This window comes from Brienomyrus brachyistius, chromosome 21 (assembly GCF_023856365.1).
Source record: "Brienomyrus brachyistius isolate T26 chromosome 21, BBRACH_0.4, whole genome shotgun sequence".
Lineage (NCBI taxonomy): Eukaryota > Metazoa > Chordata > Actinopteri > Osteoglossiformes > Mormyridae > Brienomyrus > Brienomyrus brachyistius.
This window is the reverse complement of record NC_064553.1, coordinates 3,061,027-3,080,942: the sequence shown is the minus strand read 5'-3', so window position 1 is coordinate 3,080,942 and position 19,916 is coordinate 3,061,027. Positions and strand designations below refer to the sequence as shown.

The following is a 19,916-nucleotide window of genomic DNA, read 5'->3' as shown; positions in this document are numbered from 1 at the left end:
CCACTGGAGCTCGCGTGAGAAACATTTTTGCGACCGATGGCTGAAATTCGACAGTCACCCGTGCGTCACTGCAGCTCACTGCGATGTTCTTTCTTTGTTTCGTTTCCAGATCAAAACTTTCCAGAAGAAGATCTGGACAGATGAGGATGTGATGTCACTCTACTTCATCAGCCCACAGCGAGTTTTCTCGAACAGATTGATAAAGACTAACCATGTATATAGATCACCTGACTAAACACCCATTACCATGCTATCTCAGCCCCCCAGCCTTCCCACGTTCCCAAAGCCAACCCTCCCCCACACACACCTATAAGCTGCCTGTACCCGCACATGCTCAGTTGATGATGGTCAAAACAAGACTGAATGCAAGGCCTCCATCTTCGCTGTGTACATTGCTTCTGGCGCTGTCATTAATAGGCCAGTTATACGTACTTTACGGAGATTTCAAGGCCCTACGTTAAGGAAACTTCCGAGTCAGGGGAGCAAAGGATGTTGGTATGGAATGTGTCTTTTCCACATGGAACTCGTGCAACAGTTGATACACACTTTTGCATATTATGTATTGACATGAGCCCCAGTGTCTTTTCACCCCACAATAGCACGTATGTTAATTTGATGAATTTAAGATAAATTGATTGTCTTTCCCCACCACCGGAACCTCAGCTACCTTAAGAGTGCAAACAGAAGCACTCTCTCCATGAGAATGTATAACTTCATAGGTGCTTTTGTCAAGTTGAAGTCGGTAAACATCAAGTATTTGCGGTTGAATTTCCCAAGAGCCTCGGTACACTGCGGCAATGTGGCGTTAGACTTCGTACTTGACATGTTGCGTTGCCTGGGAAACACCTGTGTTGTTTTGTCCAGCTCAACTCACTCAGGCATAAGGATCAGTATCTTTTGACAAAACTGCTTTTGGGCTCACTAGTATACAATAGTGTCTCATTACTCCGTTACCGATGAATGATGACACCAGTTAGCACCTCCGGTGATCCCGTTATCCTTAATGGTAGCTTTTTTAAGATCCGTTAAATTCAACACCCCCTGTCTTTATGTCGTTCGTGAGTCTGGTCTCTCATTTGTGTTGTCAGATTTTTATTTAACCGCATTAATTTATATAAGCATTTATTTATTTAGAAAGTTGTTTATATTTTTATCGATCTATGAAGCGGTTTCTGCATATAGCACTTTCTGTCACGACTTTCCGTAAGTTAACTTAACCAAAAAAGGGTAGAATAAGTGAAGATCATTTTGGCTGCTATGCTGAGTACATAAACTAAATTGTGCTGTTCTGTTTCACAAAATTATGAGTCCATAGTCCGAGAAATAGTTTTGAAACGCTTGACTTTCTTTGACCTCGGATAAAACAGACATTAACGACGATTATTCGGACTAAAGGCCCCCCCCAGGTAATTGTTACTGATCACTAGCATCGTGTGGTGTTGCATCCTTTACTCTCCCCATGCACAAAACAAGATACAATGGAGGTATTTAGGTTGGTAAAAACCTGTGAGTAAAAGTGTACCTGCGTATGAAATCCGTTGGGTAGCGCCAACCCTTTTGGTCACCGCCATGAGCATTGCTTTTGGGACCTTACAAGTTCTGCCGGTGTGATGTCCACTGCTTGCCTGTCTTCTCTTTGATAGAGAAATATACACATTTTTTTCTGTAAAATATAGTGTAGATGTAATGCACTAACTGTGCCTCTTTGGAGTCTTTGAGTTGCAAATGCAATTTTAGCGTATCTTAAAGTGACTTGCATCAATTACAAATCTAGACAGCTACTTACTGGTGTTACGCTAGGGACACATCAACTCATGTACTGTACGCAGCCTCATTTTTACTTCTGAGAATGTTTCCCACCTTCACCTTAATCTCTGTGGCCTGTCTGTCTTGGTTTTCCATTTCAGTTTTTAATGCGTTGAAGAGTTTTTCTGTTGTCTTCTTCCAGCTGAATGTTCTTAGAACCATTTTTTTTTGTTATTTTTTTGGAAAGCTTCCCAGAAAGATGCCGTCTACCAGAACCCACTAGCAGTGTCTGCCCCTTTCATCACCTGACTACCCTGTCCAAACTACAACAGGAACTTCTGGGCAGGAGAACTGGAAACTGCTTATTCTGAAGGTCTAGAAGAGCATTCGGGCTTTGAGAGAAAGAGTAATGACTGGTTAAGGGCATTGTCGTTCCCATCTTGTTGACTTCCGAGATCTCACCCGGAAGCTCGGACAGTAATGTTGTGTATTTGGATATCCCAAGGGCCATACAAGCATACAGGCTGCATTCTACTGTGCAAACATGCCCTTGGCCAACCAACCATCGGCATGTCTTGAGGATTGCTACCTGTATGTTTCCATAGTGACACTGATGTCTTCTGCTGTGAGTCATGCAGCACTGGGACATGCCTTGGGCCAGCCAACCTACAGAGCATGTTTAGAGAGATGTCCGAAAGCATTGCACCATGGGATATCCAAGTCAGCATAACTGGTATTCAGTCAGATGTGTGGAGGACGTTTATCTAGACCTTTCCTGTGTGAAACTAGACGTTCATTGATAAGAAATGATCAGAAGACTTGGTGGGAAATTTCTCTCCAAAGGATGAGGATTCATAAGTTTTTATTTACGTTTTTTGTATAATTTACAGTTGCCGGGAGACAGTGTGTTGGTAGGATAGGCCATTGGATTTAGAGGTAGATTTCAGTTGTTGGACCATCATGTTAAGACTGCTCACCTTTCGCATTTTTAAGATCAAATTTGCCTGAACGTTTGTTTTTGCTTTGAAATATATGTACAGTAGCGTGCTGTGGGTATTTAAATGGTCACAAAAGCTCATTTAATGGACTGGTAGCATTCAAGTTGACTCGCTGTACTTATGTGAATAATGACATGGTGTGAGACCTGCAGTACTTAATACTTAATAAGTGGTTTTAGTTTGCAGGCCAGTACCCGCCCCGGTGTAGGTCTGCTACAGCAAGCGCGATGGCTTATGTCACGATTGTAATATTTAATGAGCTACACCTGTTGCACCGGTCAGGAACACTGGGATTCGGAGCAGCTCCCCGGAACGTCCTTCTACCCCGACGACATGGCCTCGCTTCTTTTCAGGCGTGTATTTTTTTGGAGCTAAGACTTGTGGTCTCCTTCGGTTTGGGTGGGGGACTGTTTGGGCGTGTCACGTGACAGGGTGCGGCCGCGCCTGACGGACAGTCGACCCTCCCCCCCCCCCGCATCTCAGTGCTTGTGGCCCAAAGGGGGCGCGATGGGGCCCATTTGTGTTCCGTGCTTTTTTCAAGCAGCCGGGTAAGAAATAGTCCCTCAGACCAATCTGAGGTATTTTCGAGGGAAAACGTTTCGCTTTTTAGTTGGGCCCCCCCTCCGGCGGTGCCAGAGCCCCTCGGAGGTGGTGCCAGGCATGTCGGGCCAACATAGACGCCGCTCTCCAATCCCCCCTCCCACCCCGGTTTTTCCGGAAGACTCCGCCTCGGTCCTAGTGCACCCCAGTAGATGTATCGATGCTGCACTTTTTAAAATCCCCTCTTCCTCTTCGCCCCACTCGTAGTTCTGTGCCTCCCTTATACGAGCCTCTCTCACAGGTTTCTTCCTCTCTTAACTCTGTAAACTAAATGCATCTTCATCATACTCCTATCATTTTTCTCATTTTTTAATTTTTATTTTGCTCTGTATATAAACATGATTGCTGTGGACTGTGTATTATATCGCTCTAACCCGTTTCTACCATCCTGAATGGGCAGTAGTTTATTCCGTGTCTCAGACTATTTGAGTGTTGGAGTGTTGGAGTCTTCAGATGTTGTGTACACTTAACACATTGTCGGATATTAAATAAATGTGAAACTTATGCAACACCGCTCCAGCCTCCCGTGTCATAGCTGTGTGCCTCTGTTGTATTTATTTACGCAATTCAATCTAAGAAATGCCATCGTTTGTGCGGCGCTTCCGAAGCCTATCGATGAAGTCTGTGATTACGGATATTTCTCAAGCGCAAGGAATTTTGCGTCGGCATGAAGTTAATAATCTGAGGGTCTTGAAAAGATAACGAACCTGTGATAATCAATAATAGACCGGCGTAAAAAAGGATGTAGCATTTTAAGGAGCCACGTTTTCCATAGCTTCCTAAGACATCCAAACATGAAATACACGCCTGCTGATTGAGATCCTCTCCAGACAAGCCCACACACACTTTTTCTCTGTCTTTCACCAGTCAGTCAGTTTTATTTTCTGTACTATTGCAGTTAATCCCATGTTACATTTTGCCGCAGTTATGACAGGCACCAGATGCACAGGTTTCATGTCTCATATCACTTCCTCTGACCCCATTATTTCATAAAAACTTCTCCCTGTATAATAAGATGGGGAATTTTAATAAAAGAATAACAGAAATGTGAGGTTACTCCGCATGGCCAAAGAACGCCGTTATGAAACGTCATATCTAACGGAACGGAGAGCTTTGGTGATGTGGCTTCAAACGGAGATCTGGGACAAAAGATCCGACTAAACCCAGAACACTTTGTGGCCAGTGGACCCAAGGAGTTTCGGCCTGCTGTTTTAGATAATGACCGCATGTATAACGAATAATGCATCCCATTCACCGCAGACGTACTGGCTCTCTCATGTAGATCACCAAAGGGAAATGTTTCGTCCTTTGTGCATTGTTGAGGGAGGATATTCCTATTGTTTACTATGATGTACATAATGACAGTCTCTTTCCATGTGTTCTTTGAAGCAAATTTACCCTCACATGTAATTTTATTGATGTCTAAAGTGTAACGAATGCAAGTTACAAACTGTTTATGGCATGAATTCCCAGCTGTCTCTTTAAACTGTCCACAAAGAAGATCAAAGCATATTAACTCTTTTAATACAGAACTAGAAAGCTGACATCTGTGCCGCAAGTAATGTGGAAGTTTGGGAAGCGTTGCTTTGATTACAGAAACTCTTTGGTAAGGGTGTATACAAACAACGAGGTCAGAACAATGGCTAAATCCAGTGTGCATCCTGTGAAGCGATTGTTTTTTGTACCATATACTCCTGAAGGAATACACTAAAGATCGTGTGATACCTACTTTCAAAGAGCCTCTTGTATTCCCTGTCTGTCTGCTATACATCTCATCTTTAAGACATATCTTCTCCTATTACTTGGCCCTCCACAGGTCCGCTGGTCTCCTGGCAGGTGCTCAGGCAGCGCCTGTTTCTTGGAATATTGCGGGGGGGGGGCTTTTGAATGGTGGCCATTCTTGCCTGATGCCTCTATTGTCCATATGGTCTGCTCTGTCCCCCCTGCCTGCCCCTCCCCCCTGTTTCTGGGGGAGCCGCACCTACCGGCAGCCGCGAGGGTGTCGCCTTTCAGCGCTCGGGGCCTCGCTGCCGCTTCCCACACTGAGCCGACGCACTGCGGGACGATGGTGCTGCACAGTGCTATCCAAGCAGCTCGCGACGGTGACCTGACAGCCCTGAGGGGGCTCCTGGCTGCAGGCTGCTTGACCCAGGAGATCACGGACCCCCAGGGAGCCACGGCCGTGCATCACGCCGCCCGGTGCGGCAGACTGGACAGCCTCCACTTCCTGGTGGACGAGGCTGGTCTCGCCGGAGACACGCGGGCGGCGAATGGGGCCACGCCGGCCCACGACGCCGCAGCCACTGGACACGTGGCGGAGCTGCAGTGGCTGGTGCACCACGGGGTTTGCGATGCTAAGGTCAGTAGGCTGGGGTTCCGGAGGAGCAGGACGGTGCCTGAGAGCACGTGATGGAGGGCAGGTGCACACATTGCAGGAGCAGGACGACTCCGGGGCCACCGCCCTCCACCTGGCGGCTCGCTTCGGCCATGCGGCGGTGGTGCAGTGGCTGCTATCGGCTGGGGATGGAGCAGAGCAGGAGACGGCCTGTGGGGCTCTGCCTGCTCACTACGCCGCGGCTAAGGGGGACCTCACCTGCCTGAAGCTGCTGCTCCAGCAGGCCCCACAGTAAGTTCTCCTTCTCAAGCCTCTGAGGTCTCCTGGATAGACTAAATGACTGAATTCGATCTTTCCTGAAATGAAATCCAAAGGCTATTCATTTCTTTTGATTAAATCTGTAGAATTTAATTCATGTTTCTTGTATGAATTTTGCTAAACAAATTTCACAATATTCCACAAGCTTCTATCCACCTCAGAATTGTTTTTGCAGTTTGTTAAGCCACTTAGTTGCACCTACTGAAAGGACCTCAGGTCTGCCATTAATATTTGCTCGCTTATGATGATGAAATGTATGATTACAGTGCATAGTTTACCACCTTCTGTGAAGAAGATCCGGTAGGATGACACCTTCTCTGGGTATAACAAACAGCAAGGAAGCCAGGGAGGCGTGTCTAAACATGCCGGATGACGTAAAAGGGAGCCGGGAGCCGGTTCTGACACCAGTGTCAGGTTTACAAACAGCCAACAGCCTGTACTCTTCCAGATTTTTGGGGGTTTTCGGTAAAATATGAACCTCCAGTGTTTTCTTTGAATATGGCCAAGAATGCAAATTATATCTCAGTATAGAAACACAGAAAATGTAAATGATATAACCCCGCTCTCCCCATGGCACTCAGAGCACGGCTGTGCTGGGGGGTCCATTGTGATGTTCCAAAAATTGGCAAAATGCCGGTATTATCATCCGATTTATGTAAACCCCCCCCCCCCCCCAAAATATGAAATATTCACTCATAATGGAAATTATTGGAAAATACCAGAGAATGAAATGTTAAAGCTACCCCCACCCTTTAATTCCTAGCTACTTAAGTGATCACACATTAGTGGTTGGAGGGGGGTCTCTGGCTCTGCTCTCTTTTCATTTGGGGGTCCCTGGTTTAGGAAAAGATTCAAATAAAAACCCGCTATAATTTCTATAAGTACATTATGTGCAGGGAGGCTCAGACTAGGCTTGTTTGTGTCCAGCGGATGATGTTGTCCTTTCCAGTTACGCTGATTTATTATCATGCGATGTTGTGGATCGGCGCCCCAGAGCAAGATGGGAGGCGGGACAGTGAGATGTAAGGACTTTATTACTAAACATGACAGCACAAAGAAAAGACAAACCCAAACATTCCCGCTAAACAGCTTAAACCTCTGATTCAACGAAACGCTGCTCAGCTGGCATTCATTAGCTGATGGATTTGTGAACCTGGCGCTGGTGATCGATCGTCATGGATACGCTGGCGATGAGGTTAATACCGCCCCCTGGCTGTCATTCTGTCCCAGTACACGTTTTAGCTTACTACTAAAAAACCATTCACCAGTGACATCTCTCATGTTTAGATGTACCTCATGTTCAGGTGACACTGCATAAGAGGTTTTGTGCCCATTGGAATAAGAGAGGAGAGCTTGAGGTAAACAGAGAGACAACGGGCTTTCAATAAGCATCAGGATTTGTCCGGCCCTGTGTGTTTAAAACTCCCAGGTCTTAATGGAACCTCATACAGGACATTGAAACTGAGATGGAATCACTTGGATAGCTGTGGATAAAAGCCGGACGGGGCGCAGGTGTCAGAGCCATCATCCCTTGGCAGATTTTCATTTTCCTTGTAGCTGAAAAGGCCTGGCTGTTGTCAGATGAGCTCGCTGGTGGGGCTTTGGGCCATCATGGATAATTGATGAGGATGCTGCCTGCCACATGTGAGGGAGATGAGGTTCAGGCCCCCCTGAGCTGGCCCTGGGTGCCCTTAGTGCCGCCTGTCAGAAATTCACTGCAAATGCAGCTTGTGTCCTGCGCTGGACCCAAAATCCTGTTACATTGGTACTTTTTTATGCTTCAGCCTTGATGTGGGGACAATGATGTCACTACCATCTACCGCTAGACCACAACCTCATTGTATACTTTAATGGGTTAAACGTGATACAGGCTGTGCTCCGGTATGAACAGCATCTGTTACCTAAGTCTGTCTTTATGTCAAACTTGTAGGTAAGTCAGAACAATAATAATACAGTGCATGTAATAAGAATAACGACCGAGTAATAATAATGCACTGCATATAATAACTATAACAACAGAGTATTAATAATACAGTGCATGTAATAACAATGACAGAGTATTAATAATAAAGTGCATATAATAACAATAACGACAGAGTATTCATAATAATAAAGTGCATATAATAACAATAACGACAGAGTATTCATAATAATACAGTGCATGTAATAACAATAACAACAGAGTATTCATAATAATAAAGTGCATATAATAACAATAACGACAGAGTATTCATAATAATACAGTGCATGTAATAACAATAACAACAGAGTATTCATAATAATAAAGTGCATATAATAACAATAACGACAGAGTATTCATAATAATACAGTGCATGTAATAACAATAACAACAGAGTATTAATAATAATAAAGTGCATATAATAGCAATAACAGCAGAGTATTCATAATAATAAAGTGCATGTAATAACAATAATGACTAATAATAATGCACTGCATGTAATAACTATAACAACAGAGTATTAATAATAAAGTGCATATAACAATAACGACAGAGTAATAATAATGCACTGCATGTAATAACTATAACAACAGAGTATTAATAATACAGTGCATGTAATAACAATGACAGAGTATTCATAATAATAAAGTGCATATAATAACAATAACGACAGAGTAATAATAATGCACTGCATGTAATAACTATAACAACAGAGTATTAATAATACAGTGCATGTAATAACAATGACGACAGAGTAATAGTAATAGTACCTACATGCAGTACTATGCTGAACCTTGAGCTGATGAACCGCTGAAGCTGCGTGATGTTTTCATGAGTGTCACAAGGTAGTGCATGCATTCGTAAATATGAACCATGGTATTTATAATAGACTTTATGGTGCTCTGTTCTGAAGTATAGTAAAACGTAATTACATATAGATCTGTGGTTTCTTTTTCAAACTTCTTTAATTTCACGGGTTTTTCTAATGAAGCGTACCTGCCGTACTGGTCCCTAGACCCCTTGTTCCCCCCCCCCTTTACGTATGCCCTCCCGCCTGCCCACTGCCTGTTCCCCGTGGAGGGTAGGAGGAGCTGAGGATGGTCACTCACCGCCAGCTCCTCTCACATTGCGATTCCGTGAGAGCAAATAAAAGCAGACTGACTCACAGACTGTCATTTATTTAAAAAAAAAAACATTCAGGAGACCGCCACCAGTTTCAGCTGCATGTACAGAGGTCTGTGTGCTCTAGTCATCTTGTCCCAACTAATCATATCTGTTAAAGTGGCTTCAGTGCCCTGTCCACTGCCCCCTACTGGACAGGTGTGTGAACCGGCAGACATGCCTGGGAGCCACGCCCCTCTACCTGGCCTGTCAGGCGGGCCACCTGCACGTGGTGGAGTATCTGGTGAAGGACTGTGGGGCTGACGTCCACCTGAGGGCCCACGATGGCATGACGGCCCTGCAAGCTGCGGCTCATATGGGTCACTACGCGCTGGTCGTCTGGCTGGTGGGTAGCTATTTTAGCACCAAACTCCATTATATTATAGTACAGTTTATGCCCTCTTCGGGGTCCTAAGTGGAATGTGATTAACCTGGGAGTCGCGTTGCCATTCTGACAGCCTGATCAGATGGGGCGCCCTCTGGTGGCCGCAGGACCCCAAGCAGCACTTTGCTTATGTTTCGGGCCAGCTCTGCCACTGTGGTAGCCATGGTCTACTGGTGAAGACATCCCAGGACTGAACCAGTTCAGATTAACATAATAAGTAATAATGCTGATGTCCACCTGAAGGGGGCGGTGTGTAGCTCAGCATATCAGGATGCTGTGCTGGTGATTGGGTCACTGGTCCGAATGCCAGCTGAATAACTTCACTGTTGGACCCCTGAGCAAGAATTTTAATCCTCAGTTGCTCCAGAGACTGACTGTTGTACATCACATTGGATAAAAAATTAAAAGTAAATGTAAATAAATAATAAAACTCATGCACCTTTTAAGTGAGTATGAATGCTGGGAAATATCAGGGGTTAGTCTGTGCTGCAGTTGAACATCACACGTCTTCTTCAGACCTCCTTTACAGATGTTAACATCTCCTGCCAAGACAAGGAAGGGGCCACTGCACTGCATTTTGCTGCCAGTGGGGGGCACCAGCGCATCCTTGAGCGACTATTGCGGATGGGGGCGACGGTCTTGAAGGACGGCTTGGGCGGGACCCCTCTGCACAACGCGGCTGAAAACGGGGAGGTGGAGGTGCGTGCCGCCTCGCCCATCGGAGTTTGACTGTGTTGGCGTTGTCAGGGGTACGCTGATTGACCTTTGACCCCTGCTGTTGCCGCCAGTGCTGTCGGCTTCTGGTGGCGCATGGAGTGAGCCTCGACGACCGGGATAAAGATGGATTTACGGTGGTGGATTTGGCAGAATACAACGGGCACCATGACTGCGCCAAATACCTTCGGGCTGCCAAGGAATGCGTAAGACCAAGGCCAAACATTCTATTTGATGCTGCAGCGTTGTGGATGGGAGGGGCCAGAAATAGTTCATACACAGGGACCAGCCTTATCATTAGCCAATAATATGTTTTGAATTAGCGCATGGCAGGGAACGGGACACTCCTGGGACCAATCAGCTTTCAGCTGGGGTGAGTGTTCCTGCCGTTGTTCATTCATGAATTCGTTGCTAGGTAACGAGCTCTACTCATAAACGGCAGTCCGTCTCATTGGGTGATCTTCTACCATGATCTATCATCTGTAGGGTAATTAAAGGGCTGCATTTTATGGTAACCTTAACAAGCAGCTCGATGTCTGTACGTCCATATTTTGGATCTTGATTGCATGTGTTGGATTGGGTCGGCGACTTAAATTCACAGCAGAGATGTTAGACCCATGTTCCGCTGGAAAACATGTTCCTGACATGACAGGTTATGGCTGGAAGTGCCGGAATCACACGTGTCATGGACAGTGGGTAGGGGGCCGCTGGGCCCCTGTGCTCACTGGAGAGATCCTGCTTTGTGTCTCACATGGCAAAGATGTTCCAAGGCCCCAGATAAATATTTCAGGACCATCACCTGTTCCCCAGTCCCTCTTTTAAGAAACTGGATCAGGTAGGTGAGAGGAGAGAGGATTAAGTCCTGGTGAACTCTTTAGACAGGAGAGCCGAATCAGGCACGTAGCCACGTAATAAAATGAGAAGTTTGACCCCCCCCCCAAGGAAATTATTTCCTGACCAGGCACAATGCCAGAATTGAAACTGTTTTATATATACATACATACACCAATTGAAAGTCAAGTTCATTTTACTTACTTGTAGACTGCATCACGAGAGCAGCTTTTTAGGTGTGAAAGTGCAGTGATGTTCCCCATAAATAGATTGACGTCCCATTTTTGAGGAAGCATCTTAAATTTAAGATGCATTTCTTGCTCCTTTTCAATCTACGTCACCCTGCGGAGAAAGTTATAACAATCTTAACAGTTCCCAGACAGACGTGCAACACAAAGTGACAAACTCCCACCAAGAGCTGAAATACTTTAGGACTGACTGGCAAAGTCAGTTGTATCCAGAGTAGATAATTTCAGATTATATAGAATATATAACTAAGCACTGGGGCGGCTTTAGGCAGGCAGTTCAGGTGTAAAAAAAGTGAGAGAGCGTGAAGTAGCTATTGTGGATTTGTGGTGGATTTGTACAGAGCTGGTAAATATTTTACTCCTTAATGAGTTCCGTGTCATAACCAGCTGTTTTAATTACGCGGTCGTGTCGCGCTCATTGTCTGCGAGTCACCGTAAGCATGACAGTAACAGAAGATGGCGGCTTAATGCGCTATGAGTAAACGAAGTCAGGGGGTGGTGCCCGTGTCCCCGTGGACAGGGTGTGACCTTCCCTCCCTCAACAAAAGGGGCTAATTAGGTGCCATGGGGCGACGAGGAGTCCGGTGGTGGGGGCTGGAGAGGAACTGTCATTAGCGGGAGTGTAGGGCCCCGGCCAGCCACATCTCCCCTGGCTTGGGTTTCAGAGTTAGCTGTGGGGTATTCTTCAGCCCCCCCCCTCCCCGGAGCAAAAGGCCCGAAAAGCCGACCAGGGATTCTTGTCCCAAAAGCGTATTTGCTACCAGCGTTAGCAATTTACATAATTGGAACCATGCAACTGAACATTTCCAACTATGCCAGTTGCTAATGTGAACTTCTTGCATAGTTGGACCCAATCGGTCGCGTGATTCCAACTACGAAAGTAGTTTTCCAGAAACTATGTTTTCGGAAAAGTGTCTCAGTTCCGTCAAAAACCCGAAGCTTAAAACTGGGTCCGTATGTTTAGTGTCATGTTGCCGTTTGTTGGCGGTTTTTCAGATGTACACCTTCAAGGGATTTCGGCTCCATTTTTTGGGGCTGGCAAAGCCCCCCCCCCCCCCCAGAGGTTTGATTGTTGTGAGCAGTCAAGCTGTCCGATGAACTTTTAAACAAGGAAAATGCTGTAATCAAAATCATAAAATCTGCTCGGACATATTTGCTGAGAGTAGCTTCTTAAAAATGTGTCTTTGAATATTGCATTCTGGGTCCCGCACCTAGCCGCTAACATAACGATGCATTGGAAGACCAGCCGATCAGTCCATATAAACAATATAGCAGGAAAAAGTGCAGACTGATCAGCCTAACACCACTTCTCCTATCGTCTTTTTAGCATGCATTTAGTCAGCTTTTGGGCTTTAAATGGGTGCAGAGCATGAACTGCTTCTGAAAGATAAATATAGCATATTTGAAATTGCTTATATACTCGTATTATGAGCATGCATGCAGTGCTCAGTGTGGTCAAACATCTCTCCATCGTCTGTAATCACTTGTCCCATTCAGGATGACAGGTTTCTGGAGTCTATCCTGAAAGATATGGATTGAAGGCACCGCGCCTCCGTGCTGCCCCTGCGGTCACACACATTTAACATAATATTATATAAGGAATGATATAAACATGTATAAACACATATGTAGCTGTGGTAGACAAAAATGCACACATTGTTTGTGAGGTTCACTAAACTTCCCACCGACTTGCTTATTTCAGTACATGACGGATTAATTAATTAATCCATCCAAATTAATTATTATTTTTTTTCCCTTTCAAAAGCAACACGTGTGCAGTTGGTACATAATACTGGTGACAATTGTCGCGATATAGGCAAGAGAGAGGAAAACGGAACGGAAATATTAGAGCGAGAATGTCAGACTTGTGTGGTTTTAAATATTTAAATGTAAAGAAGAACATTGTTTACTCCGCTGAAAAGTGGTTGCTATCTGTAGCGGTAACAGCGCGACAGTGTTCTTTACCGTGCAGAAACCAGACACCATGCTGTACTTGAACGTAAACACTAGATGGCGCCAGAAACTGCCCTTAAATATGTAAACGTTACTATTTAATAGAAAAGTTCACTGTGATATCGTAGATATGCGTGATCTTAATTGATCTTAAATACCACTCAACACTTAACATTGTAAATCAAAAGAAAAGCCAATGGAAGACAGTGGACTCACGCACTGTTCCATATTCCAAGCATGACTAACTGGAAGGTCTTCCCAAAATCCTCGTTTAAGGTGGAACTGTGGTCCCTGACTGTTAACTAAGGTGGAACTTTTGTCTTCGCTGCTTTATGATGATGTGACTCTTGCCCCTGTCTGTCCTCGGGGGGTTACGGAAGCCAGCTATACACCTTGAAACCATAGTAACACGCAGGCTGGATGTCGCAATGCGGGCTTGGGCCGCAGCCGTTAATCAGGAGACGCTGCTTATCCGTGCCGCCGAGGAGTCCGCCCAGTGTAAATCAGTTTCGCCGGGTTACAGGAGTACCTGTCCTTTTGTTGGGCTCGTGCCGCTTGACTGCGCAGATCTGTTTCCAGGTCACGGTGCCAAGGTCTGCTTCATGACTACAGGTGGACAGACCTGGATCCGCTGTTACTTTAGCTAGCCACCGCGCTCATTGCTGGAGGACAGGGGCGCAGCCGAGCGAGCAGGATACCATGTCCCCTTTCCATGTGGCCTGACAAGGACACCCCCCAGCAGCTAGCCCCCACCCTTCCCCACCGCGCTTCTCCCAACAAGCGTGCACGCGTCCACATCGGTCTGCTCCGCCATTACCGGCAACCCAATCCCCCTCCCTCAATTATTAAAACCTTTCTGAGAAGGCCCCCATTTGAGCTTATTGTTTATTGTCTACCGGTCCTTGGGCTCGCAGCCTCGGGCTGGCATGCGGACGGGGTGGCAAAGGCAGAGTGGTAGGTTCCCGCATTGTGGTCCTCACAAGCACAGACCTCCAGCAGCGGACATGCGCTGAGACTCAACTGCTGTAGCCACTGTAAGTAAATCTTTCCTCTTTCCCCGGGAATCCCATCTCCTGCCAGCGTTACTGAACGGGAGGCAAAGTGCTTATAAAGCTGAGGAAAAGCACCGGGGGAAATTTATAGACAGAAAGGGCCGTTTTATGGCTTTATTCATAGTTTTTGACTATGAATTGATCTTCCCGCTTTTCTGTTTCTCCTTCTGATTTGTCACCTTCTGTTCGCCTTCAGAAGTTCGAATCTTCTCTTGATTTGTTTCAGGAAAAATTGTATGGGGGGAAGAAGCACATGCTCGGTCATTTGTGTCTGATGGAAAATTGTACCTTAATTCTGACTGTGCTGATTTACCAAGACATGCATGTGATCAAATACAGGTGCTCAGCAAATGAAGCCCATACAGTAGAAGACAAATATATTATAAAGATAGTATTTCAGTTCTGTGTGGCAGCACCATCGGGTCTGACGGGTCGATTTTTCTGCAGATATTTCCGGTCTTGCGTCATGTCTGCTGAGAACATTTTACTGGTGCTTGGTGTCATGGATGCTGGTGTGAGACTTACGATGCTACTCGGGTCACTCAGAGTCTCTTATAGGTCAGCACTGGTCAGTTTGTGGGCTTTTACACTGTTTACCGATGTGTGTAACGCAGGGAAACTGCATTTACATTGTATCTGGGTCTTTGACGGTCTAAGGACAATGCCTGAGATCAGAGACTGTAAATGCTGCAGAATCACCTCAATCACTGGAGCCAGGTATTACAGGGCTAAAAGGCAGGGTGACAGACAGCCCGACAAGAGCCGCATCATAAAACAATGCCACAATAACATGATGTATCCAGTCTTAACGACGGTATTAATAGCTAATCTGCACACACTTAAGCTTAGATCGTTCCAGCTAGGCATCCTGTAACAAATTCAGTTGAAGCAGCCAATGAACTCGGTTTGTTTTTGCTGGACCACCTTCTACACCTTGTTTTCTTCTGCATCAAGAGCTTCCTCACTCTTCTTTGGAGCTTACAGAAGCGCCTCCGCGTCGATCTTACGGGTGCTGATATTTACCCCAAGGAGAAAACCACTCTGGGTTCCTCTGCAGGACCTGAATGGGAATTACGTGAATATCCGTAACTTTAGGCTAGTGCCACCTGACTTGCGCTATCAGGTGACAATCTGTTAAACTTCCTCTCTACTCTGGTACACTCAGCGGGGTCCTACATTCAGACTAGCAGAGATCTCTCTGTCTCAATTTTGTTGTTTTATGCCAAGACAATTTCCTTTTGCTAAGGGCTACTCCAGTTTCTCTGAGCTGGCTTGACCAGACTACCCATGAGGCACTTTGCTCTACTGATCAAATTCTAGTGTCATGTGTCTCACTGGAGGTCATGCCACCCAGGAGCGTGGGCGGTCCTTCGCAGCTGGAAGAGTGTCCAGCCATTTAAAGAGATTACAGCATTCGACCACGGCGCAGTGTTCCACTTCGTTACTTTATTTAGCTTGAGGACCAGGGCTGTGATTGCAGGGGCGATAATGGAATCCAGATGTCCCACATTTGCTGGATCTAATTAAACATCGACGAACAAATGAGCCTGCGAGAAATTAGCAGTTATGTAAAAGAAAGGCTTTGTTCTATTTAGCCTTGTTAGTGCTTATTTAAAAGAGATAACAAACACTGTGAGTATTAGTTTAGCCCTGCAGTGATGCTGAGCATCGCTGATGTGACCTGAACTGCTTCCAGATGAATTAAGTGTCGAACTGTAAGTTGTAGGATTTCATGTGCTTCCCTCTGAAGATGCTCCTTTCGCATCTATCTTAACGTCACTTCCTTGGCTTCTAAACTCGGCCTAACCAACATGCCTCCGTAAAAATGCTGTGAGCTGCAACACTTTTCCAATCTCCTCTATAAACCTACCAGATGCCGCGTTTGCATATTGAACAGTAAGATGCTCTGCTCTCAGTTCCAGCTGTCTGCTAAGGACAGTAGTCAACCAGAGCTCCACCCCACTGAGGCAGGGAGGAAAAGGAAGCCAAAAGTGTCCTGGAGTCCCAGCGTTGCTGACTACTGCCTGGACGAGCAGGACCCCTGTAGCAGCATGGAGATCGGCAAGGTGACCAGCACACTGCCTGATCCATCCTGCCATGTTTAAAAAGCTTTTTGCAGATTATCAGGGTTGGACATTCTGATTTTGTCAAGTCCGATGTGTCCCTGGGTCAACAAGGGAAGGGCTTGCTCACTTCTTTAACCAATCACCAGTCATCAGCATATGACATCACTACATCGGTCATTATGGTAGGAGCCGTGTATGGTTCAGTGGGCTAATCTTCTTTGCCTGTGATTGGAAGATTGCTGGTTCAAGCCTCATTGAAGGCAAACACAATAAGATGGGTACTTTAGAAATCTCTGCACCTTGCTACTTTTAATTAATGCAGTGATGTCATCAAGACCAATGTGATCCTCAGACGTTTCTCCAAGCCTCCCTCTCTTGTACGTTGCTTTGGGGAAAAAAGCAGCTGCTGAATAAATAAATGTATATGTCCCCCCCCAGCCTCGGTCTTTACCTTCATCACCAGCTTCACCTTTGACCTCAACCTCTCCCCGGCTTCAGAAATCAGCAGTAACATCACGGCATCTGCAACTGGCATCTACTGGTGGGTTTCAGTACATTTTGACTGCGTTGTGACCTGTTTTTGGCATTTTTGATAGTCTTTGATAGTCTTTGATAGTCTTTGATAGTCTTTGATAGTCTTTGATAGTCTTTCTTTTGTTTGTTATTCATCTTGTGTTGCAGTCATGTCATCTTTAAACGTGATGAAGTCTTCAGAGGAGGAGAAGAGTCAAATGCTGTCCATTAAGTCTTTGAAACATGCAGGATTGACTGCAGTCTTCAAAGGACAAGCAGTGAGTGGTCGGCTGAGATGGGGGCGTGTGTAATGAGGGGGGTGTTGCGGTCCTGTTCCTGATGACCGTTCCCTTTACCCTCACAAAAGGTGGACAATCTGGGGCTTCTCCCCATAGTGGAGACCAACCTGATCGATATTGACTCCCTGGTACCGACCCATGATGAGAAAGGCCAGCCCATTGCAGAATGGAAACGACAAGTTATGGTACGAAAACTGCAAGCTCGCCTGCAGGATGAAGAGGATCAGAGGATTAAGGTATCTGTTACCAAGCTTTTGCTCATGCAACCATAACAATCAGAGCTCAACAAAATTTAGCCTTAATATCAAAGGAATCCATTTTATGCATTGAGGCAATTTAACAAATGGCTTTGAATGATTTTGGGACTTGGAATTTGAAACGCTAAATTCTTCTTTTATTCGCCAGGAAAATGGAAGCAAGTGTACTGAGATGGACAGCTGGAGATACTCGCAGACTCTTAATGCTATTCTTGGCCCATTTGGGGAGCTGTTGACCGAGGACGATTTGGTGTACCTGGAGAAGCAGATCGAGAACGTCTCCATGCAGAAGAGGTGTGAAGCCTACGAGATGGAGTTGGCTCGTCTAGCCGAAGAACTGAGAGCCATCCTTCCGGCGCCCATCGTGAACATTACGGTCAACACACAGTTCTGGCAACCCGACGTGGGCGACCAGGTGCCTTTGCCTGTGTGGTGTAACCGCATCTCAGGGATCGTGAAAAGCATGACTCTTCTCCTGACTAACCACACAGACAAAGAGAAAGATGGGACCATCGGTAAAATGCCCAACACTGAGCTGGCATCTGTTTTCTCCCAAAAGCTCGAAAGGCCTAATTCCTCTAGGGGACAGAGGGTAAAGATTGAAAAGGAGATTCAGCAGTTTGGAGTTTCAGTACGGAACCTGAGGTCCAACTTTGAGAGTCAGCTAGGGGGGAGCATTAATAATGAATCACATACGTCAAAGAAACACAGGAACCAAGTTAGGAACCAAACGGCCAACCAGGAGGATGGCTTTAACAAGCGTACGGAAAAGCGGGAAAACGATGTAAACAATTGGACTCACATGGCTGTTGAAGAGGTCGGCCAGCTCAAGGAAGCAGACCGTACCAGCGATTCGGGGATAAGCAGTGAGGAGACACATCCAGATGACCCTGGGGCAGTAATAGAGACCACCAGCTTGCGCAAAGAACGGATTGTACTCTTGTTCCTGGGTCACTGGAAAAAGTCGGCATATGCCATTAGCCTGAGAAGCAGAGGAAAACTGGGATTGACTTGTAAAGACACAACGGAAGGGGCAGAGGAAACCGAAAAAGAGCAAACATCTCAAGAGCCACAGCCCACAAGAACCATGGAGAAGGGCTCCTTGAGCCACCTCTTCAGGCAAAGGACCACCATCAATAAGATGATTGGCAACTGGAGGAGCCTTATCTCCAGTGTTCCATCCAGACAGCTCCATCGCCTACATCAGCAGAAAGTCACTTATTCTCCTGAGCAGTTCCTGCCATGTGTGGGTGGGATGCCTGTGGACTACAACAGCCTGACCCTTGACCTCTTCATGCTAGGTTACTTTCACATCCTGGAGCAGGAGTTGTCGGCAGAGGAGAGGAAGATGAGGCATCTGCTCTGCTTTGAGGTCTTCGACCACGTTGGCCGGTTCAGCTGGGAGACAGTGCGGGAGTTCCATCGGGCGGTCCTCCAAGATATCGAGGCTGGCAGGAGAGAGTGGAGGGACGGCTTTGAGGACATCAAGGCCACGTTTTTCGGGAATGCGCCAAGACAGTTAGAGCTATTGTCTGAGCCGAGTAAACCTGAACTGCCAGAACCAAGAGAGCTACCCAAGGTCATCGTGCAGACGGCCACCCCAGACGAGAATGACCTGATAGGCAGTCATTTAGACATTTCTTGTTTCAGCAATGATGAGATTTGCAAGTACATTGATCGTAGTTTTGCCTTCTGGAAGGAGAAAGAGGCAGAACTCTTTGATTTTGAGCAGTAGTCGATTGACTTCTCTTCCTGTCTTTTTGATAATTTTTTTTATGATAACTTAGCCTCTCCAGTGCTTTGCAAACCTTGACTGAATGTGTCACAGGTGAAACGACAGGATGCCTAGTTTGAATATGGTTTGAGTTTGTGTGCCGGTTTGCTTAGCATTTAGCGACCTGTTTTAACAATACTAATACTGTAGCTGAGCCTGTAGATACCACATTATTATTACACTTTTTTTATGATATGTCTGCAGCCGTGTGCCCGTGTGGGGATTGGATATGTGCGTGATTGAAGTCAAGCTGGCCGGAAGAACGACAAAACATAAGGCCGCAACAATAACAGAGTATTTAGTAAATGTATTTGCTGCAGATATGTGTATATATGGGTTGTTTTGGGGTCAGAATGGAATTTGCTCAACTGCAGATTCTGACGGAATAAGGAGAAGGATAAGCAGATGTTCTGAATCGTCACGAGTCTCATGTAAAATGCTACTAAAAGCAATGGCAGCTGAATTATTGATAACAGACTTGGGGGAGGTGATAGATGGATTGTAGACGTCCTTCCGTTTGTCACAAAAAGCGTGATTTCCAGCCGTCGAGCAGAAACACTGGAGATCTGTGGTGTAGTGATGAGCATTTTCTGGCTGCTTTGCCACTTAAACACGGCTTCCTTTTATCTATCTCCAAATTCTACCAAGGTTAATATTTTATATATCACTTACTAGGGAAAGTTACATGTGAAAATGACTACAAATA

General features: G+C 45.8%; 2 protein-coding genes across 13 annotated transcripts in view; both read left to right on the top strand.

Annotated features, from left to right (window-relative positions):
- LOC125716751 (kinesin-like protein KIF1A) overlaps positions 1 to 3,857 on the top strand; it is a 48,723-nt gene extending 44,866 nt beyond the window's left edge. For all 12 annotated transcript variants that reach the window (XM_048989418.1, XM_048989409.1, XM_048989408.1 and 9 more), the window contains one exon: positions 110 to 3,857. In XM_048989418.1, the coding sequence (XP_048845375.1) occupies positions 110 to 152 (43 nt within the window). In that variant the 3' untranslated portion in view covers positions 153 to 3,857. The remainder of the gene's footprint in view (positions 1 to 109) is intronic.
- Positions 3,858 to 5,409: 1,552 nt separating this feature from the next.
- On the top strand, positions 5,410 to 19,916 carry LOC125717103 (espin-like protein). Its single transcript, XM_048990082.1, has 10 exons — positions 5,410 to 5,703; positions 5,780 to 5,970; positions 9,278 to 9,464; positions 10,020 to 10,202; positions 10,292 to 10,423; positions 16,218 to 16,367; positions 16,806 to 16,908; positions 17,049 to 17,158; positions 17,248 to 17,415; positions 17,585 to 19,916. Exons 1-10 carry the CDS (start codon positions 5,410 to 5,412, stop codon positions 19,169 to 19,171), a joined length of 3,105 nt encoding a protein of 1,034 aa, XP_048846039.1. The 3' UTR covers positions 19,172 to 19,916.